At 33.3% G+C, this 24524-nt stretch overlaps 1 protein-coding gene across 1 annotated transcript in view; it reads left to right on the forward strand.

Moving 5' to 3' along the window:
- The window catches only part of Cadm2 (cell adhesion molecule 2), a 165017-nt gene that overhangs the window by 89695 nt on the left and 50798 nt on the right, over nt 1-24524 (forward strand). Inside the window, exon 6 of the mRNA XM_042676875.1 lies at nt 10739-10917. Within this exon, the coding sequence (XP_042532809.1) occupies nt 10739-10917 (179 nt within the window). The remainder of the gene's footprint in view (nt 1-10738; nt 10918-24524) is intronic.

Raw genomic sequence — 24524 nt, forward strand, 5'->3', positions numbered from 1 at the left:
AAACCTAACAGGCAGATTCAAGTTGCCTACTGCACTTTGGTAATCACTGCCAAAGTTCTGCTCCATTACCTCAGAGCTATTGCAACTGATTCCCCACTTGATTATTTTGGCACCAGGAGAAATATTGCTATTGCTTCACGTTCAATTGCTTCCCTAAACACTTAATGTCTATTAACTTTACTATTTACCTGATCCACCCTTAATGAACAAAAGAGAATCAAAAATGTAAAAGGGAAGCATTATGTCTTCACTTTTTTTCATTTTAGCTGACTTGAATCATTTCTGTGATCCAAGGCCAAATCTTTATTACTTCCTAAAAATAGTGTTTGATCAACATATGATTTCTAGAAGAATGAGTCATTCATCATTATTAGGCATATTGTTAACAGACAAAGCAACCCACTATCCTTTGTGTAAATCACAAAAAATGATGCCATCGCTCAAGTTGCATTGAGACTCCTGTTTGTAACCTGCCCTCCTGCATACTAATGTTGTTTTCCTTGTTCTAAATGTGAGGGCCCTAGTGACTGTTTAGGAACAATCATGCCTTATTTGCCTGCTTTGGACTGGAGCCTTTTGCCATTTTCCTGTGGAACAGCTGCATTACTTGGGCCAGAACCAAATTGTTCCACTTGACATTACTATACAGGCAGAGGCATCCCATTCTTTCCTTAAAAGAGAGATTACAGTACATGTCTGTCTATTGTTTTAATTTTAGTTTAAAGTGAGGACCCAGCCAATGACAGCCACTTTTCTTTCAAGTCCCCAGAGTTTTTGCAGTCTTCTTTTTTCCTTGGCTGAATTCCCAGACAGCTTTCAGGCAGCAACATTCTCCATTTATTTAAAAAAAAAAAATTAAAAGGTGTGGGGGAAGGGGTGGGAACTTTATATTACACTAAAGTCATGACCTTAAGTGCTGTGTGGTTGCCGCCCCATGCTGTGACTAGTAAGTCATCCTACATTTTAATCCAATATTTAACACTTTGTGAATTAACTTCATACAAAGGACCCTTTTTCAGTTGAATGGATGTGTTTTGGCATTCGTTCTATAACAGGCAATAATTATGAGATTTGATAAATTTTTCTGAGTATCCAGCACAATGTTTGCCTTGTACTTAACTACTCTCCTTTCTGGTAACCACAATTTTTCTTTCATTTTTTGGCATAAGTCTAATATGCATAATTTCATGCCAAAGAAACTTCTGATTCTGGACAAACAGAAATATTTTGATCTTTTGGAAGACAGATAAAATACCATATAGCAACCAGTGAGGTGTTGTAAACAATTATCCATTTTAGAAATGATCAAAAATTGGTATTTTCTTATTCACATAGTAGAATTTTTTTATTTTTTTATTTTTTATTTTATTTTTTGTCAGTAGTGGGCCTGTCAGCTCTTCAGCTCAAGACTAGTCTAGCGTTCAACCACTTGAGCCACAGCACCACTTCTGGTTTTTTCTGCTTAGATGGTACTGAGGAATCAATCCCAGGGCCTCATGCATGCAAGGCAAGCATTCTACCACTGAGCCACCTTCCCAGCCCCTAGAATTTTTTTTAAAAGAGACAATTATTAAGGAAAACCTGTTTTATAAGGAGTTAGATTCCTTCCCTTCTGTGGACTTATTTACAAATCATGGGCTGTTTGACATTATTTTACAAACTAATTAATGAGAAGAAATTGCAAAACATATCAGGAGTTAATGGAGTCAAGTTATGATCCACAGTGAGATACTGTTCAGCAAAATAGGGAAAAATATAATTTGGAATTAATATAGATCTATAATAATATCAATATCACATATTTTGACCTAAATACAACAGATATCATCATTAAGGAAAATGTATTTCCTGCTCTATAGCAAGCTTTCTAATTAATCATCATGATCTGTGTTTATGCTAGAAGAGGATGCTTTAGCAGTTAAGCTCAAGGGTACATAAAAGTTTTATTCTTAATAGAAAGAAAAATGTATATTAGGATTTGAATTATAAAAATCTGTGGCTATACTAAGCTTTCATTTTAAACAAGTCTTCTAATTACTTCAGGTATCTTTTGTATATATATACGTATATATATATATATATATTTTATTAAACAACTTTGACTTTTGAAGCTTTAGATTCCTAGCATCATCAATACAAATACAATACCCATTTAATATAATGTCATGTGGAGCTTGCTAGTCTAAATAAAATGAGCAGAAAATCAGGTCATGATCTACATAATAACATGTCATCAAAACAATTATAAAATGGATGTAGTGATTATTCCTTTGTTATCTAGACATTCTTATAGCACCATTCCTAGTTAATAAGTGTTATAGAATATTTAGGTTTATTATTTATCATCTAATGTCAACTTTAGAATGATTATAAACTTTTCTCATTTAATTAATTTATTAATTAAAATGAAAGATATTGCACTTATTATTCTAAGATGTTTTCAGAAGTATAATTTGGGGAATTAATTCTAAATTTCCATAATATAAATGCATCCATGTGTTGTTCTTCCCATATCAATTTCTTCTTGAAGCCCATATGGTCTTTTCCATCTCATGGCTCAAAATTTAATCATACTTTGACTCTGTGGAAACACACAAGTGGTTATGTTGAAAATGAGTCTGAGATTGAATATATTTGGGTTTGTTTTGAAACAAGAAGCTGATGACTGGTAATCTCCACTGCTGTTATTTAGGATATGCATCTGTGGTGTGTTGGGCTCTCAGTCGTTTTCAATTAAATGTTCCAATGTCTTGTGAAAGTCCCCTAAGAGCTTAAAGAACATGATTATAGATCCCCAGAGCAAAAGTATTTCTTGAATATTTTCAGGTAAGCAGTTTTCTTGCAACAAAAAGCCAATTATTTTGAGGGATATGTAAATGTTTAGCTGGAAATCCTATACAAAATTTATCTACATATTAATGATACTGTCCTATGCATGAACTAGAATTTTAGGCCATGCATTTCTTGTTTCTAGCTTTAAAATTCTGTAGTGATTTTATACATTTATTATTATACTATATCTTATCTTTTTACTTTTTGAAAATCTACAGACCATGTAGGTGCTTATGAAATAATAAAATCATCAACTTGGTAATGGTATAGGAAGATTTCAGGAATAAAAAAACATGTTATATGTATGTATGTTTTGGTGTGCATATGTGTGTTTGTGTATACACTGAAATGCTGGAATTATTTATTCAAGGAAAAAAATTATTCATTCTTCAATACGAGGCATTCTATATCTGCTTTTTCTTTTTGCATTTTTCCATATTAGTCATAAATTTGAAGCTAATATCCCTGTGGAAATCACAAATACAATTTACTGTCAAGTGGATTGTTCTGTGCTTGTTATATTAGCTGTAAAATATTTTAGTTATCACTTCTGAATAAATATATGGATAGAAGAAGATATGTAGAACAGAATTAATTTGGAGTCACTGTACATGTTTGGTATTATTTTACTTAATGATGGAATAGAATATTATTCTCTGGAAAGTTATTGTGTGAACTCACAGAAACAATAAAAAAAAAAGTGTTTTCCTTGCATTACACATGCTTTTTAACATGCATGAAGTTATTTTACAAATAACTTCTGTTCAAACGAAACAGGCAGAAAGCTTTATAATGGGAAACAAATTTAAACATTAATGTCCCAAATTTTAGGAAATAAATTGGTTCTAATTAGAATAGTCAGTCTGTCAATGATCCATGGACATTCTATCAGCCTAACTTTTAGGAAGTCAAAGTCCCAGAAATATCCATATACCTGAAAGAAAGGAGAAAGTAGAGAGATATAGAGATATATTAATTTTTTAAAGGTAGGTGAGTAGTAGAAAAGCACCTATTGTGATTTGTGACCAACATTATGCTCTGAAGGTGGGAAGTGAAGTATGTAAGTATTTTTCACTTGAAACTGCAAGGACAGGAGATCCTGACATGATCTTACTGAAGTCAAATGTAAATACAATGGTTTTGCAGAATGTAGGAAGAAGAGTATCTATGAATACAGTTGCTCTCCCTATGATGTCAAAAATGCAAGTTGTGGCTTATTCTTGAGTCATAAAATCAATTTAGATGAGGACCCTTAAAGCCAAAAAATGGACAATGGAGGAAAGGAAATTACAGAGAAGAAAAGAGAACAAAGTCAGCAAATTGTTCTTATATACAAGTATATGATTTTTATACATGGCTTTGTAATGCCTTTCTTACCCTCAAAATTGAAATTTTTTACATTAAAGATACATCAAGATCTTGGGGAAACTGATGCTAAAACCTGTGTGTTCTACCTGAAGTCATTTTAGTTCCATAAAATAGACTTGAATATCAACAGCAATGCTTTGTTTAATAAAGAAAAATGTGATCCTCTGAGGATTTCTTCCAAATAATTAAAATACAATTTCAAATTTGTAAGTTTTAAATTTAGATCCACTTCATTCTTCTTTGCACAAAACATTTCATTGTCAGCTACCAGACAACTGATGTGCACTTTCTGATTATTTTTCCAAGACCATTCGCTTTGATGTTAGACAAGAAAGGAGTTATGAAACAGTTGCAATTCTATGACTGTGGCTCACTCTGTGTTTAACATAAGTATGAGATCACATAGACTAATAAGCACTATTTTACATCAGTGGAAGCCATGAATTAATTTAACTCTTCTATAGAAAATATAATTCTTCCTTGCAACATTCTGAACTGAATGTTCTTCCAGGTTCTGACTGAGGTGAATGGTAGAAGCTCCATCTTATAAGGCACCTTATTGCCTTGTATGATGGCAGATATAAAACAACAGAATCTGAAACATTCAGACTGGCATATTTTGGATTTTAAAAAGCATGAATCTGTTAAAAAGTGCATTATTTTCAAGAGAGAAATTCAAGAACTAATAATTTTCAAGTAAGTTTTAAAAAAATTCATAGAGTAAGTGCATTGTTCAATTGATCATGAAGATTTCATACTTAATGTACACACATAATGGTATTTGCAATTTCACATATGATACTCATGATGTCGTTCTGTTGTTGTTGGCCATGGGTTCTTGTGCTCTTTTGCTCAAGGCTAGTGCTCTGTTACTTTAAACCATGGCTCTCTTTCTGGTTTTCTGGTGGTTAATTGGAGATAAGATGCTCAAGGACTTTCCTGTTGAGGCTGGCTTTGAATCACAATCCTCATATTTCAGCCTACAGCTAGGATTACAGGCAGTCACCAGCACCTAGCTGCTCATGATATCCTAATCATTAACATTTTGTGTTACAAAAGAAAAAAAATGTTTAGATAAAACATGGGTAGTTGTTTTTCTTCAGCAGAACATCCTGAGAGATTAGTTTATTTTTGTGTGCCACCCTGAATTTTGTTTTGACTTCAGCATGACGTCTGCATCTCCTGCAATAGCATAGCAATCTGAAATGCTCTAGGAATAATCCATTTGTTGTACCATAACTTTGCTGGAATTATGCAGTTTGTAGTATAATGGCTTTCTATCTCAAAACTTGAAATAATTATCAATAGACATTCAATAAATAAGTATAAAGTACAGGATTTCACAGACACTCTAAAATAATGTTATTATTATTAAGTTTGCTAACAAGCACTTATCTCTTCTATATAGGTTATTTCTTCTCTCAATTATAAGACTAAATTTAGCAGCAATAAGTGCCTAGTAAATCAGAATCAAGTATTATATGATGAGAAAAATCTGATTAGAAGTCCATTTCTTATTTGCTGTTCAAGTTTTAAATATATTCACAAAATAAAACATTGGATTAAAATTTATAAAAATGTGTTAAATTTGAAAACTATGGCCCTACAATCTTAGAATGTATGCGAGTGAATTCATAAACATATTTGCTTCTTTTTTTCTGTATCATCCATTCAGTTGGTTTAGAAACAGTTATAATTTTAAAAGGTAAAAATAAAACATTGTCACTTAGATTTGATAGAAAAAACCTCAAGGTTCATCACATGTAGATTTCCAAGTTCTAATTACTTGCTATTTTTAAATGGGTGATTTTCAGGATTAAGTAAAATGTACAATGTAACTGTCTCACATGTGTTGCTGCCTTCAATTTTCTTTTACCCTTAGTGCCTGACTCCTGTACATTTTTTAATCTGACCACACAAAATCTGAAGACTATGACCATTTTTCATATGATCTCTTTTGGATGTCTGGACACCAGGCAAGAACGTTGTTCTCTGGAGCCAGAAATTCAATCATTTCTGTGTTCAAATTAGAAAACATCTACAGGCCTTCTTTATTAAGATGAAACAAATTGTATTTGCTAAACCACTTAATTTTTATGGAGATATTAAGAAGTTAGAATATTTTAAATAATAACTGGAAATACATGTATGCTAGAGTGTATGTGTGTGTGTGTGTGTGTGTGTGTGTACTTGCTCATGTGTATGTGTGTTAGTCCTGGTGAACTCAAAACCAAAAAGCTGTAGAGAAAGCACAGAGAGCTGTTAAGACTAGCACTCTACCACTTGAGTCACAGCTCTACTGCTAATTTCTCGTTATGTCGAAAAACGAACTTTACAACTTTGGGGAAGGGGGAGAGATGGAAAGGGATGGGAAAGGGCACAAAGGAGGAGGCAACAATGCTTGATAAGAAATGTACTCATTATCTTAATTGTAACCCCTCTATATGGTATTTTCACAATTAAAAAACCAAGAAATAAAAATAAGAGTCTTACAGACTTTCCTGCCTGATCTGGCTTCAAAATATTATTCTCAGATCTCAGCCTCCTTAGTAGCTAAGATTACAAGTGTATGCCACTGGCACTTGGCTGTGTAGGCTAGTTTTAATTTATGTATAAACCTAACTACTATTTTACCATAACTCAATCTGATGGTTCTAATGGAAGATTTATCATCCATAATAGGTTCAAGAATCAGTGAAAAACTTAGCTCACTGTTTGCAGAATGTTCTTTTTTTTCATTTTCCATTAATCACTTCTTCAGGTGTTTATTTCAGTTATTTGAAATGCTAATTAACAAATCAAAAGGTTCTCTATATGTCTATATTTCTAGCTACGTAATTTAAAAAGACAAGTCTAAATTTAATTATATATTTGTAGAACCTTTTGCTGTCAGGATGACACAAAATTTATGGATTCAAGTAATAAGAAACCGCTACTGTTTCGGGTTTGAGATACTACAGGTATTATTTTTAATAAATATAAATGTAAAGATACATTAATGTGTATATGTACATAATTACATCTGTTAATTTAAAATTTCAGCTTACTTTTCACTAAAATATGCTTAAATATAGTGAGTGATTTGCATATAATTATAAAATTTCATAGGTACAGTCCTAATAAAAGCCCCTTCTTCGTTTTCACTCTGTGAAACACACATACACACACAACTTTTCACTATTCTCTACTCACACACTATAGTAATTCACCCGTGATCATCAAAATATATGTGAGTTTCATCTCCCAACAATGGGGGTCAACAACCCATTGTCCAACCTACTACAAACTGGGGTGATCATGGCTGTCTGTGTGTGTTTGATTAATTTTCTATAACAGCTCATGGGTCTCTGGAAAGCACTATGCTTATGCTTTCCCATAAACTACATAGGATTCACATGAATAGCCAGATGCAGAACATGGAAAGGACATGTGCTTCCACATCCTCTACTGAATGACCTCACTCCTCCCAGCACATTGTTCAGCACCTATGCTCTTTGAATCACGAGCCTTGAGTTTCTCTGATGGCTTCTTTACAAAGGCCTTAGTGATTAGACACTGAACATTGATAATTCAATATTCAATTATTTCCTTTTTCTCAAGTAGGATTGAATGTTATATCCTTCTACATAGTCTCCATCCTGATTTCTCCAAGAGTCCACCAAGAGAATCTCATACTACTTTTTAAGAGCTCCTCAACAGAACAAAAATAAGCCTATTATTCAGGAAACATCAGGACTTAGAATGCTGTTAGCAACTGAGGTGAAAGACCAAAATTTTGAACAAAAATATTATAACACTCTTAATTAATTAAAAGGATTTCAAGGGCATATAATTAATTACTATTGGCAGATGGAAAATATGCATTATTTGTTATATCAAAATATCACACTTCCAACTGGCTTCAACATTTAACTATTTGATTGCCAGTTCTTTCACCATCTCGCTGATTTGCACATATAGGTGTTCTTCTCAATGTTGTATTTTTAATATTTCATCTGTAAGATTTGTTTTGTTTTATCTCATTTTGTTTTGTTTTGTTTTGTTTTTTAATGTCAGTACTGAGGCCTGATCTCAGGGCCTCATGTTCTCATTAAAGCTATTTTGTTTATGGCTGAGGCTCTACTTGAAACACACACACCTTAGTTTTACATTTTGCTGGCTAAGTAGAAATAAGAGTCACTCTGATATGTGTGGCTGGCCTGGATTTGAACCCAAATTCTCTATGTCAGCCTCCTGAGTAGGTAGGGTTAGAGGTGGCAGCTACAAACTCACAGCTTTCATCTTTAAGTTTGATATTTTGCAGATGGTTTTCTTATAGATGGCTTATTTCTTATAGAATGCATGTCACAATCCTAGTATCAATTTTCAAATATTATGTTCTGCTTGTATTCACAATGGTTTAACATATATTTAAATGTTCATGACATGAAATAAATAATGACAAAATCTTGCTAAAAGTAGAAAATCCATATGTACACAAGGAAAATAATTGTTATGTTGAAAGCAGGAGCTAGGAGATGAAACATCAAAATGAGTTAGATCAGATTTTTGACTATTTCTCCTATCTTCTCCATTCTTTGTATAGTACCTGTGATTTTTTTTCAAATGGCATTTAGGTTAGTTAGGCATGATGGTACATCCTGGTAATGTTAGCTGCTCAAAAGGCAGAGGTAACAGAATCACAGTCCAAGGTTGGGGCAAAAGTTCACGACCTTATTGAAAAAAATAACTAAAATCCCAAAAATGTTGGGATTGTTGCTTAAGAAGTAGAGGCTCTGCCTAGCAATTGTGCCGCTCAAAGATCAAGCCACCATATTGTAAAACAATAAACAGATATGTATATTTTGAGAATTACTGAAAAGATATGGAATGCATCATCCAGAACTACTATCATCAGGACAGCATGATAGGGATTATGAACAACTATTCCTATTATTAATGCTTTGAAAAAGAATTACATATTTCAAAGATGAGAACCTATGGTTTACTTGTCATTTCTTTTCCAAAAAGTAAATTTTTTATTTTATTTTTTTATTAATAAGTTTTTTATTGAAAATATTGTACAGAGGGGTTACAATGACATGAGCAAGGTAATGAGTACATTTCTTAAGCATTGTTGCCTCCTCCTTTGTTTCCCCTTCTCATCTCTGCCCTCACCCTCACCCCGCGCCAAACTTGTAAAGTTCATTTTCTATATAACGTCTTATACATCTCATTGTTGCAATGGGTCAACCTGTATCCCTATTTAAACAATTTGTTTTTTCTTTCCCCTCCCCAAATTATAATTTTGACATGAGAATCCTTTGCAAGTACAATCTTCATTGCTCAACTAATGGGATAGACCCCGAGACAGGCAACTTAGGAGATTTCCCTGCTGTAAGAACATCATTATACACATTCTAAGATGGTCACAAGTCTCATGAGCTCAAAATTCCATGTTCTCTGTCATTAACCAAAATTACCCTATGAAGTACATGAATTACTTTTATCATCATATATCAATCATAACAGAGTTTCATTATGATATTATATAGATCCATTCAACACACATTGTTCAAATTCATTCCTCCATTATTCTGACTTAGTCCTATTCTTTATCTACTTATTCTGTTATCTTCATTTATACATGCATATATGGTGATACGTGTATTTTTTGTCCTGTTCCTCCCATTCTCTATTCCTCTGCTGATGCCCCCTCAAGAAAGCAATAGTAATTATAATATGATATAATATATATTATATAAAAAATATATAATATAGGTTATATAATTATATAAATTATAAATATATAATATATATGTATGTTACACATTACATATTATATAACAATAATATTCCATAATTATTATGATTATTTAAAAATTGATTTGCATATAAGAGAAAATATGCAGTATTTGGCTTTTGAATTTGGTTTTACTCTTTCAACATGATAATCTTTATTACTATACATTTGTTCAAATATGGCATAATTTTATTCTTTATTGCTGATACTATTTCATTGTGAATATACACAACATTTTTGTTACTTATTCCTAAATTATTAAGCACATGGATTTTGTTAAAGATGATCTTTCAGATAAACCTTTTGGGTGAATGCCAATGGTGGAGGAGATGTGAGATACCCATCAGTCACATTCAAGCAGAGCTGTGTCATTAGATAGGACCCTTGGGAAAATATAATTTCAGGTATTTCTGGGAAAGATTTGCTTCAATACTGCAAAGAAAATCTTCTAATGTGAGGTGTGAGCCATTAGCAGTAGGATGTAGACTCAGGAACTGTTCAGGGCACCAAGGTTAAATGGTATGATCCTCAACAAATTAGTTGTTCCACATCTCTCGGCTAAAAAAGGGTAGAATTAAATTATAATTTAACCTAACATGGAATCTTCTTAGTGAGAGTGTTCGGTGCTTCTAATGGTACCATAGCCTATACTTATGCACAAAGTAGGTCTTGAAATTTGTGAATTGCTCAACTCTGTGAGTTCACAGAGTATGCAATGTTTCTTATTTTCTCTATACTCCTCTTTGGATCTAACAGGCCAGAACCTGTGTTGTGGACAAAAGATGGCGGAGAGCTACCGGATCCTGATCGAATGGTTGTGAGTGGCAGAGAGCTCAACATTCTGTTCCTGAACAAGACTGACAATGGCACTTACCGATGCGAAGCCACAAATACCATCGGCCAAAGCAGCGCGGAATACGTCCTCATCGTCCATGGTAAGTATCTTTCTGAAAGCACTGCAGGTGAGAGAATGGCCTAAAAAGGTTGCTTAAATTTGTCAAAGTCCTTAGCATAATAAAGCAAATTAAAGAGCTGGTTGCTCTTTCACCAGGACTTTTCATAAACATAAACATCTCTGCATTAATACGTTCCAAGAAGGCTAATAAAAGAAAATTACAGCACACACTAAGAATAAGATTATTTTGTGAAAAAGTTTGTCATAAATACTTTTATTTAATTTTTGGTGGTGACACATAAATGTTAATGCATACCTTTAATTTTGCAAATTAAAGGATTTTTATTAAAATCTAGAGTTATGAAAACTATTTCCTTTAATTAACTTTCAGTTGTATGATCAAAAAAAAAAAACAGCCTTTTAAAAAATCTCTCTAACTGGCAATTCATAAAAATGATAGTACTCAAAAATAGAAAACCCTAGAGACAATATTATTGATTACAGAATAATACAGTATCAATGAGTAATTTCATATGAATAATTGTTGTAGTTCAGCGAGACCGGGGAACGCAGCGTCTGGTAGGCAGACCCTACCGTGCGAGTATAGCCAAAGTTTATTAAAACGTCCCACGCGTATGCTTATATAGGGCACAGGGGCATAGAATGTAAGTCTGTAGTCATGGGATCATCACGGGACAGAAAGTTGACCTTAAACAATTTCGGGGGAATGTGGACAATTAGCAACCTTTAATCAGTGGGAGGGAAGAGTTGTTCAAGACAATAAAAGAGGAAGCAAGGTGGGGGGGAGGCTCCATTAAAAAACACAAAAGGCAGCATGAGGCATTGTTCTACATGATTAAATAGGAGGAGCACAAATGGCACTTCCGGCAATCCATCTCCTGAGTATGACAGGCAGCGCGGGCTCTTTGCCCAGTGTGGGGCACCCAGAGGGAATGCATGACAGCATGTACCCCATGGCACACAGGAACTCAGATAGGGTCACGCAGGTCAATGCCTCGGACAAATAATAAATTGCAATATCTGTAGACTTTTCTTCTTGATTGAACTTATTTCATAATTGGGGTGAATACAACAAAATAACAGGAAATAATGCCTATACTCCTTAGTGAAGACAATCACTGTCTTTTCAACCACAAGAAGTCACAATGGGTTGTCCATAGGTAGCTTTAACGTATCATTAAATGCAACTAACATTTTATGATATCAATAAGTACTGTAATTAATAAAATTATACATTGCCCCTGAGGTTTATTTCGTATGCCAGGCTAAAATGGCATCTCTCTAAGAGAATATAACATTTCCCTTAGATATTTCACCAAGAGAAACATGCTTAATAGTACCAGTATATTATTTTCAGTATTAAAACAATTCTGAAATTCTGTAATCTTATGTAAAACAAAATTCTGTAAAAATCCAATGATTTGTTTTTTTTGGTTGGTTGTGGGACTTGAACTCTGGGCCTTAGCCGATGTCCCTGAGCTCTTCAGCGCAAGTAAGTGCTCTGAAACTTGTGCCACAGTGCAACTTCTGGTTTCCTGGTGGTTAATCAGAGGTAAGAGTTTCATAGACTTTCCTACTTGGGCTGGCTTTGAACCGTGGTCCTCAGATCTCAGCCTCCTGAGTAAATAGGATTACATGCATAAGGCACTGATGCTGGCTAAATCCAGTGAATTTTAAGAATCATGTATAAGTTTTGCTTATGTGATATTTTCCCTATGAATCTAATTATGGAATACAGTAAGAAGCATAGATTAGTTCCATAGATTTATACAAAAACAGAGTTGTCTAATTCTTTGTAAAGAGTTTTAATTTACCAAAAATAATAATAATAACCCTGCTTTTCTGATTTTTCCTTGTGTTCATTTTGTAAAGATGTGGGCTAATGTGTGAGAAAAATAGTATATAAAAGTAAGACTTTTCTTATTTTTAGGCAATCTTGATTATACATATGTGTGTGTATTTTCATTCATTTCACAATGGCCCCTGGTACTGCTAAAAAGATGAGGGCAGACAGTGAATAAACTCTCTACATATATACATCTTCAGCATGGTAAAGCTAAACATTTAATTTCTAATATTTTATAAGTAGTACAAGCCGGGTGCCAGTGATTCTCGCCTGTAATCCTAGCTACTCAGGAGGCCGAGATCTGAGGACTGTGGTTCAAAGCCAGCCCAGGCACAAAAGTCTGTGAGACTCTTATCTTCAATAAACTACCAGAAAACCAGAAGTGGTGCTGTGGCTCAAGTGGGAGAGTGCTAGCTTTGACTTGAAGAGCTAAGAGACAGCACCCAGGCCCAGAGTTCAAGCCCCACAACCAATACATATATATATATATATATATATATATATATATATATATGTATATATATAATATTATATATATATATATATATATTAGAAAGCTCATCTTTGGGAAAGCTTAGCACAATCAAGTATGGAATTAAATGTTGTATGTTCCTATAAACAGAACATCTGGACTTACTACCAGAATGGATTGAACAATTGATGCAGGAGTAAAGAATATAAATTAGATCCAGGAAGCCAGATTCAAGAATACGGGTATAATTAGATTGTATAGTATCAAGGTTAAGTATACTGTCTGTGATTCTTCCTAAGTTTTAAGTGTTTCTCTCACCTTATGATTTCTCAGAAAGCAGTTGCATGTTGGGGAGTGTGCCCCATTGTGCTGAAAGCAACAACACAAAAATACAGAGAATTAGAAGGCTAGTGACAAAAGAAATAATATAGTCAGATAAGGAACATACCACTTGTTTCTTTAAGGCAATTCAAATGGGCTAAATTCATATTTTTTTTTCTGGTGTTTGCAGGCTAGCCAACAGCATGGTTTCCTAAATAGCCAAGCTACCTTTAGGTAGTTGGCAGCTGACATATTTCAAATAAATAGTTCTCTAAGCTCTTTGTAAGAAGTCATTTTTGGCTTTGCTTTTTGAACTTCAATTCATCAAAAGCACCCCATAGATTAACGCTATTCATGCTGCTAGATAAATGCTGTGAAGTTCAACAGTCGTTTACCTAGGATTATTGACTCCAGTAATGAGAGGTTTGATGAAACAGTGAAACCATGTTACAGTGTGTTTAAAAAGGGTTCCAATTGGGTTCGTTACAAAATAAAGTGTTTTTTCCCCTTTGCACACTGGGCATAATGTTTCATTAGTCACTGGTTGTATAAATATAAAGCTGCACTCTTCTGTAAATGGTTTTGCTGTTTCAAAACCTACTAAGCGATGAAATTTGAGTGGCATTTCAATCCATAATGACATCTGTATGCATTTCAGAATTGGATGATAAGCGATCATTTCTGATAACTTTACCCTTCTATCTTTTATACCAAGGATGATTTTTACATTAGCTGTGATAATTTAATGTGGCTCTAGCATAAGATTTTTCATGAACAGAATCTCCTGTCTGAGCCTCCCACAATTGCCCAGATTCTATTGATTGTTAACCTGATAGACTGCTGAGCCGTTTTGTGTGAAATCATCAGCTATCTACATGCATCTTTGTGGTTAGATTTTATTCTTTGGGTGTCAATGGAAAGAGCATGACTTAAAGGCTCTCACAGCTAATTGTCAATGGCACTGATATTTTGTGTTATGTATACTAGTAGCTTTTGTCCCACTCTCACTTGCACCTTTCGAAATTTAAGAAGGAGGAGTACAAATGGTAATTTGAAACCGTGGGTACCAAATTTACCTGTAATGAAATTCCTAACTGGAGCCAGGGAACAAATACCTATATGATAACATATTATACTTATGAAGAAGAATTTGCACCATGGAGGTTCCAATAGTAGAGTAGATATCAGTTTCACTAAAAAACTCAACATAGAAAAAATTAACATGTTAAATTAATAAGCACATTTGTACTAATTAATTCCTGAGAGCATAGTTATTTCTTACATTTTGCTTTCTTACTTAAAGGTTGAAATTTTTTCTTGTTATATATGCTATCATATTTATTTCTTTAAAATCCAGAATCCAAAGGTTAAAAGATTTGAAATATTTTTTTCTTTTTTAAAAGTTTTCTTGTTGGTCATGTAGCTTCAGCTCATGGCTTGAGTTCTATCCCTGAGCTCTTGTGCTCAAGGCTAGTGCTCTACCACTTTGAGCTACAACAGAACTCCCAGGTTTCTGGTGGTTAATTGGAGAAAAGATTCTCATGGCCTTTCCTTCCTGGGCTGGCCTTGAACAATGATCCTCAAATCTCAGCCTCCTGAGTAGCTAGAAATACAGATGTGAGCCAGCAGAGCCTGACTTAAAATATGTTTTTTATTGCCATATTTATATCTAGATAATTTAACCAAAAGAACAATTGATTCCTTTATTAAAAAATGACAGTATTCATCTTTTTAGAACAATGACACTCAGGTAAATGATACTCAAGAAGATTGTAGTTTAATATGAAAAGGAAGTCATACATAGATGCACATGATTGAAACATAGGAGAGTGAAATCCAAGAATCTGGGATTTTAAAAAAAATAGTAATTCACGAATTCTGGATTTTTCCTAAGTGACAAATATAAATGGAAGTATCATATACTATGTCAGATACATAGATTTATTCATAGATTAATACAAAGCTTAATGCATTTATTATTGTTGTTTATTTTAGTTATAACCTTCTTATACAAAGGACAATTCAATTACAATAATTACTAAAGGACTGCAGAAAGTTTACTGACACAGATGTTTCTGAATAGTATCCAGATTACAAATTAAATTAATTTTACTAAAGAACAAAAACACTCAAAATTCTTGCTAACAAAACAATAGGAAAAAATCTTTAAAATACAGAAATAGAGCAAATTATAATTTGTTTGCTTATACAGGTGTCTATTAAATAAATACTGATATTTATGTTGCCAGTAAAATTGTTTGTTTCAGATGTAGCACTCACATACATGTATTTATCTATATATGATTATCTTAAAAGAGTAGTTGTTTTAATCTTTTAGATAATACATATATATGTATATATACACCTATACACACTTATTATTAGCTAACAGGAACCATTATAAAAATATTGTGGGTTTTTTAACACATAAAAGGACATGTTAAATTGGAATTCCTTTGTATAAGTACTTGCACATAATAAAAAGGTGTTCTATTTCTTAAATTTTAATAATAAGAGAATATTGCTACTAGAAATGTGCATGTATTGTTGTAAAAGGAATGAAGCTATTTACTGTGCCTTTCTAACTTTTAAGAATCAATAAGATTGCGACTTTCATTTCATTTTGATTTTATTGTTAATAAATGTCAAAAGATATTCAGAGACAAAAAAAAAGCTGTATGTGCAACTGTATATTACAGATTACTGCCGTAAGCCAACCTTCCAAGCTTGGTTCCTTATTTGGACATACATGTCTTCAGAGATAAAGTAAAGGAAAGCTCTTTTCCATCCTGAGTATTGTTGATTTTCTATTGTAATTGACTTGCCTGCTAGTGAAACAAACCAAAAAAGGGGTATCCTTCTTTCAGTTAGTAAACATTTCAATTCAAGCCATCTTGTCTTTCAAATATTTAACTGTTATACAGAAAATAAACATTGTTGATCTAGCATTGTTATTATTGACCTATGTTTAGCAAAATAAAATTTCTGTGAGTGAATGCTGTAATATTTTTTCTAAAAGATTAAAAATGTCACAAATTAATATCTTAAATTTGTTTATGACCTTCCAAAGTATAGAAATTGATACATGTAATTGTTACATGTACATGCCTATTTATTATAGGCATAGAACTTCCATAGACACATGCCAGGGTTAGCAATGATTTCAAAGCTAATAAGTATTCTCATCACAATATTTTTGAGAAACGTGCTTCAGAGCAAGTATGTAGCCAGACAAAATGTTTGTAGCTTCTTGTGACATGGATTTACTATTAAAGTCACCTAAGAACAAAATGTTTAGACTCACTGGAAGACAGCATCGTTTCTTTATGCCTAGCTGTATTACTAGGCAAGGTGACACTTATAAACCTTGTTAAATTAAAAGAGAAAACCTTTGAGCTCTGATGAGTGGATGACAAGCAAGAGAGGAAGCCTTGGATTATGGACAGCTGCACAGCCTAGCAAACATGAAAAGGGGTTTTAACTAAAATCTGTTTCCTTACATAGAAACAGACCTACCAGTTGGCAAATTAATTCTGCACACTCATAATGAGCATTTTCCTTTGGAGCAGCTTTCTTTAGAAGCATAGATAGCAAATACATGGTAGAGGAAGAAAAGGATGGCAAAAAGACATCCATATGGAGTAATGAACAGTCTGCTAATGGAAAAACCCTATGCTTGCTGCTCTCATATCTGGTTGAGAATTTCCAGGCAGTGACTAGTTGGATGATTCTTAAAACAGTAGTTGCTTTAATCTTTGAGATAAAACATGTCATTTCTGGACATGAATGAGTAAGGAGAACTCTGATGCCTGTAGGAAACGCATACCTCTGACTGGATAAATCCACTGTTGAACTCTGCAGAGAGAAGAGGAGTGGTGAAAAAGACTAGGGACAAGATCACTGTTGGCTTCATAAAGCATTTTAAACATATATTGGGGAGACAACACAGAGTGAAGGTGAATTCCAGCTTTTCCACATAGACTATGTGGTGGATAAATTTTAAAAATTCACATAAATTTTAAAAAAATCACATAGACATACCACTCTGCAGTAAATATCTAGATGGAATCCTGCATGAGATGTCAAAAGGGAAAAAACAATCTCCATTCCTCCTAAGAAAGGAAGTAGTCTACTATTCAAAATTCCATACATTTAAGAATATTTCTGAGTCTAGTTATATATAATTGTTTCTCTCAGTTGCACTATTTAATAAGGAAATAGAAGGATAAAAAAATCTATGGCACTCGCTATGGCCTTTTTAGATAGGTTTTTGTGGAAATAAGACAAGGCTAGAGCTTTGCAGAAAAGCAGAGAGCTCTTCTACCCCAAAATACAAGCATTAATTAGCTCATTTATTAGTGAATTCAAGCATCATGCAATAGCCAGGAGGAGAAATGTTAGCAATAGTTTTCAGAAACAATGACATATATGGAAAGGAGATACAGGTTTGGCATAGAGCCTATTTTTTCTGCTCCTTACAATGTAGTTTTCCCAAATGGCTTAACTATGTATCATGTAGTTGTTTTAGCATCTAAGAATTATCTTGATTCCTTCCTGCTTTTCTCTCACCAGTACTTTTCATCCTTCTAAACCATGCTCCCTAATCTTCAAGCCAACCTTTACTCTGGCATAAATACTGAAAGGGTATCTTACAGGTGCCTTATTCTAAACACCCATGCATAGCTGGGCACAGGTGGCTCATGCCTGTTACTCCAGCTATTCAGTAGGCTGAGATCTGAGGATCACATTTCATATCCAGCCTGGACAGGGATGTCCATGAGACTCTTACCTCCAATTAACCACCGGAAAACCTCAAGTGGTGCTGTGGCTCAAAATGGTAGAGTGCTCACCTTGAGCTGAAGAGCTCAGGGACAGCACCCAGGCCTGAGTTCAAGCCCTACAAACCACACACACACACACACACACACACACACAAAATCCATGCACATTTCCATTTGTTCCAACTTAATGAGCCTTTAAATTCATATCCTTTCATGAATTTTCCCCATTCACAAAACCTAAAGATGCTTCATATATAGAGCAAATGCAAAGTTATTACTTTGTATTAAGCTCAATTATTACTGAGCTTACCATATCTAGCTAGATAAGATTGGTGTTGCCAGCAGAGTTCCCCCACCCCAGCTTAAACTCAAAGCCTCATACTTACTTGGCAAGAATTCCACCAGTTGAGTCATAAGCAACCCTGCAACCCTGTCCTCCTTCATTTAGAACTTAGGATTTTTTGGGGGGGAGGAGGTGGTTTGTTTTGTTTTTTGTTTGTCTTTTGGGTAGGGATTAAAGGTTGTTAGCCCTATCCACCATCAGACCATCATCCTCCTATCTTTTTCTCCTTAACTATTCATATCTGGTATTAAAGGTATGCACCACCACACTGGTTTGTGATAGTCTTGCCTAGGCTGCCAAGCAATGTGATTTTCCGGTCTTCACCTCTCAAGTAATTGAAAGTTATGTGCTACAGTCCCTAACTCACATTTCCTGGTATCATGCAGACAACCAATTCTGTCCCTTCACCCTCTTTCAACTCTCCTAAGACACTAAGCTCATTCTCTTTTTAAAGGAATTTTGCCTGTGTCCACAGTGGTTTTCCAAGAAATTGAAGCATGACTGTCATGAATGCTGGCCTGGTCTGTGCAGTGCTATTTTCTCATTGTCCAGATCTCTGATAAAAGATTTCTTCTTAGACGTTTTTCATTCATCTCCATTAAAAGCTACTACCATCCCTCTACCATTTCATTTTATTTCTTGACAGAACATTTATTATTATTCTCCATGTTTTAGTTGGTTGTATATCTATCTATCTAGATATAGATATAGACATATTTAGTTATATAGTCTTGTGCCACATAATGTTGTGCCTTTGGTCAGTGATGGGCTGTGTAGCTGAATGTAATCTCAAAAGATTATGAAGAGGATAAAAAAATCACTATCACTTAATGATATCATAGTGACCAAGACATTGTAGCATATACAGTCGTCCTGTTAGTAGTGATGATCATATAAATAAATCTATTCCTATTCCAGTGTTTACACATAAATGCTATTCTCTAAAAATATATTTCTTAGAGAATATGCAACCCCATCATGAAGTAGTTCCTGACAGTATATTTATATAAGTGTTTATATAAATGTATATAAAGCTACGCCTTTATCTTTAAATAAAAATGTATATACATATTTAAATTATTCTTTATTTTTTCAGGAGAATATGATTTCCTTGAAAGCAGAGCTTTAGTGAGTTTTCTTTATCTCTGAACACCTAGCTCTTAGATAGTAAGCTATTAATTAGTAGTTTCTTTAATGATTATATCTATCTTCAAACACAAATTTAATGGATTAATTATATGTAAATGTGTATATGTACATATGTACATGTTGATATTCATTCATTCAGTCTCAATTGTAATTAAATGTACAGTACACATATGTTTTATACGCACAAAAAACACACACTCGCACACACGCACACACACACACACACACACACACACACACACACATACAACTTGACATCAGGTGTCAGTGTAATGCCTGTTCTTCTATCACTTCCAAAGATCTTTGTATGCTGTATGTGAGTGAAGTAAGTTGTATTTATTTGGCAATCCATTTGAAAATAAATGGCCACTTATAGAGTTAAACAGGTTTTCCAGGTTAATATATTGCAAGAACTATATCCATGGAAATGTAAAATTCCTCAAAGTGTTTTAATTTGGTGAAATGTTTACATCCTTATAAAGACCATATTTTAAACAAAAATATTCTGGGAACATTATCAGTCTTTGTTACTACTTCTAAAATAAGAACCATGAATATTTTACCAAATAAAACAATTATTTATTTTTTTCTTGATGGTGTGGGAGTTTAAACTCAGGCCCTCACATTTGCTAAACATGCAAAACTTAAGCTACAGTCCTGGCTCTCTTTCCTTGAGTTTGTTTTTAGATAAGATCTCATGCTTTTGCTTGCCTTAGCCTTAAGCCAAGATCCTCCTTTCCTCATACCCCAAGTAGCTTTGATTACAGACTTGAGCCATCAAAAACATTCAGAGTAAAATATTTTTACTTGTGAAATTTCAGTCTTAGATGTGACTCCTGGAAGCTTAGATCTCTCTCTTTAGATTCAACAAAGGTAGTATAATTCAGACATGATCCAGTCAGTTTTACATTATATGTGTGTGATATGTGTGTGAAAGAAGAAATGGGTTCAAGACCAATATTGCAAATATTTTTATTAAGTCCATGATTGAACAATGTAGTATGAAATAAATATATAACCTAGTACTAGTTAAGCAACTTTTTGTGAAAAAATGAACACTAAAAATAAATAAATAAATTCAATCAAGAAAACTTGAGAGGTTTTATCATTAGCATGCTATATTCAACTATGGTTGCTTGATAGAAAGTGCTTTTGTATTCTCAAATGAAGTTTCACTTATGTTCCTTTTTATGCCATGCATGTCATTATTAGTCTTTCAAGCATATACAAGGTTAACTTTTAAGTTTTATAACTAATATGACTTGCAGTGTAAGGTAATAGGTGAGTTTTTGTATTTTATATATGAGCTGACACATTGAGGAAACCAGTTTCTCAAAGTCACATGCAAAAATATTACATCAATAATATTCTTAAGTGAACATATTTTGTGTTTAAGTCAGTTGTGTCTATCAATAGTCAAGAACCTGTTCTGGAGAAATTTATATAAATTACCATATCTATAGTATTCAATTTTATATAAAATTAATAGGTACACAGACCTAAACTACATACAAAATTCCTTCTAGGTATTTTATCATAAACTACATGAAAACAAAAATATCTGTATTTTTCTAGTATAACACATTTTTTTGTATACATACTTAATTCGATTTTGTAAATAAAGGACAGTATTATTCTCCCATTGAATTATCTGATATACTTGTATGTAAAATATTTTAGCAAAAGACAAACCAATTGAATTAGGTGGAGCTAAAGGATGTCAGATTATCCATGTCAAAGCCTTTTGAAGTCCTTCTTTAAATTTCAATGTACTTTTTTTTGGAATGTATCAAAAGCATTTTATTTTTTTAATTTTTATTTATTTTTTATTGTGAAAATACTGTACTGAGGGGTTACAATTACATGGGCAAGATAATGAGTACATTTCTTATCAAGCATTGTAGCCTCCTCCTTTGTTTCCCCTTCCCATCCCTTCCCATCCTCCCCCCGCTCAAAAGCATTTTAAAAGTGTAAACCAGATATTTTTAATAATACTTGATTTTATTCATAACTTTTCATTGTAATTACATAGAACTGTAAGATACCACCTACAGTTGAAAATTGTGCTACTTTTCATTTTTCTCATAAGGATTCATTTATTATGAAAAGCTGTAGGAGCAACCAAAATAATGAAAAGGGATTCATTCAAATCTGGTTTTGCAAAGGGTCCCTTTCTATGATGCATGTGAGATTATGGATGATTCTTCAGGGAGGTGAAATCCACTGGTGACTTGAGGCCCTTTCAACCTGATGAATGGCATTTAAATTAGGGACTTGTAGTTATGTACTTTTATGGCCTGGCCCAAATAGATTGCGCTATGTGTAATTGATCATAAGGTAAACAGAGGAATGTTCATTTTCCCCAAAGATGTAAAAGCAAATACCATAAAATGTTCTTTTACCATCACATCTGATGGAAATAGAATTAGCAATAACAAGAAGGTGCCGTACAGAGTTGAAGCCCCATGACTGACAAAAAAAAAAAAAAAAGATGCCTTACAATTTGTAAAGAAAAAAGAATGTGCATACTCTCTACCAGAAAGACACTTCCAATCTTTTTTAATTTAAATTTTATTGTAAAGGTGATGGACAAGACTTCCAGTTATATGATTCAGATGAGTACATTTCCTTTTCTCTCTGCCAGAAAGACACTACCAATCTGTTTTCTTTCCTTCTTTCATTTTTTGGAGGGAGTTAATTCCCTTAAGTAGATTTGTTTGTTTGTTTTTTCTGTACCCTTTATCTTCTATTTAAGTTAATCTGATTTAGGGAGTGGAAAGGGAAGCAGAGAAAAATGGGACCAATGTTGCACTAATTCAGCGGTGAAACCTACTGGATTCTATGTTGGAAATGAACGAGACACTTCCAATCTTAGTTCATCTATTATCCATCAAAATCTAACTCTTATATGTGTCTCCATAAAAAAAGAAAAGAAAAATTAGTGTAGACTGATTATCCTGGGAGTAGTCTGGAAAGGAAAACTTAGGACACACAAAGGAAGGAAATAGATAAATGGATTTCAAAGTACGTAAGTGGGAGGAATTTTTCTCCTTATTTGAACACTGGTTTGGAAAGAGAAACTCACAGTTTTGGCTTCTAGGGCTGTTTAGACTTAATTTTGCTTCGAAAATCCATTCTAAATGCCAGTTTTAAAAAGAGAAACTGCCACAAAACAAAACAGCTTGACAAGTTAGAAATTATTGTACATTGCATTTGTAGAGAACAGAACATACCTTTAACCTGAAAAGCTCGTTACTGGGGAAAAGGTGCTTTACCACACTGCAGTTTATTGTATGCAGTGCTTGTTGCAAGTGATTTCATTCTGACAAGGTTATACAGTATCTGTTGTGCTCTACTAAGCGCCACTAACAAAATGTGGTGGCATTTTTTTTTTAATTCACTCATTAGTATGTGAAGGAAAGGACATTTTCCCATCATTTTTAATTGGATGATATGATCTGGGAGTTCTAACACTTTCACAACATTAAAAAATATGCATTCAAAGCACAAGATCCTTGGAGATGCTGTCTTTTTTTATATTTTAAAAATAGTCTTGTAGAACTGAAGACTCTCAGAATGAATTTCTAAATACCATGAACACAAGAAAGTGAGGACAGCAATATTTTCTAGGGAATAATTATATAATTCTGTTACTGATTCATGTTATTAACAAGGATATGGTACCTATGTCATCATTATCATTATCCCTAGTAATAGCATTATGAAGTGCCTGACAAGTCCAGTTATTTCATGAAAATATTGCATACTTTTGTAATCAACAGCTAACTAAAAGGCCAAAATTAATATTCTTTACCTTGCCCTCATCTGCTAAATAGTATTGCCAGTCATTTGTCAGAGTAAGAACAAGATCAAAATAAAAAGTAAGAACCCTTGGGTTTCAGAAAGAGGTTCCTACAGACTTTTGCTAATGTCTACTCTCTGACAAGACAAAGATAATAATACTGAGATCAAATAAAACAAGGTTCTGTCATATAACTAGTATAAATATGTATATGTAAAATTATATAGACCAGAAAACTATCTTGAAACTTTCTTAATTATGGCAGTACAAGTATTGTAATTTTGTTGTGATACGAGACAACTGAGAAGAAGCTTGAAAAAACTTGTTAGGTGACAAGGAAGAGAATTTATATGGAAACATAGAAAACATAAACTATAACCCAGATCTGCATTACTCTCAATGTAGAAGAAAGATTTGTGGATGATATTTATGTTTTGATGAAATGAGGAGTAACTAGGTGTTGGCCTTGAAATCTGACCTTTCTAATTTATGTTGAAGACAAAAATAAGATCACTTTTTTCAGTGGAAAGAAATCATTTTACTTCAATGATAATTTGTTGGTCCTATCACATAATTGGGCTTATCTAAATACCTTGAAAAGGTTATATGCTTATAATATTATAATTGTGTTTATTGGCTATTTATTGACCTTTCACATTGCACTGAGGTTTCAACAGCAAGAAAGATTACGCTCTAAGACTAATTGTCAAACAAGAGAAAAGGGACTAAAATGAGAGCAATCAGGAAATTTAAGTAGAATATAGGACTACTGTTAAATTTCTATCAACTTGCACAGAATTCCAAGCAGTTCCAAACAATTGTTGGAAGGTTTAAGTCCATGGTTTATTTTTGAAATTCATATTAAATTATTTAAAAAATTCTAGAAGTGTGAATTCAGATTATTTCAGATTT

This window comes from Dipodomys spectabilis, unplaced genomic scaffold (assembly GCF_019054845.1).
Source record: "Dipodomys spectabilis isolate Male_0828 unplaced genomic scaffold, ASM1905484v1 ptg000032l, whole genome shotgun sequence".
Lineage (NCBI taxonomy): Eukaryota > Metazoa > Chordata > Mammalia > Rodentia > Heteromyidae > Dipodomys > Dipodomys spectabilis.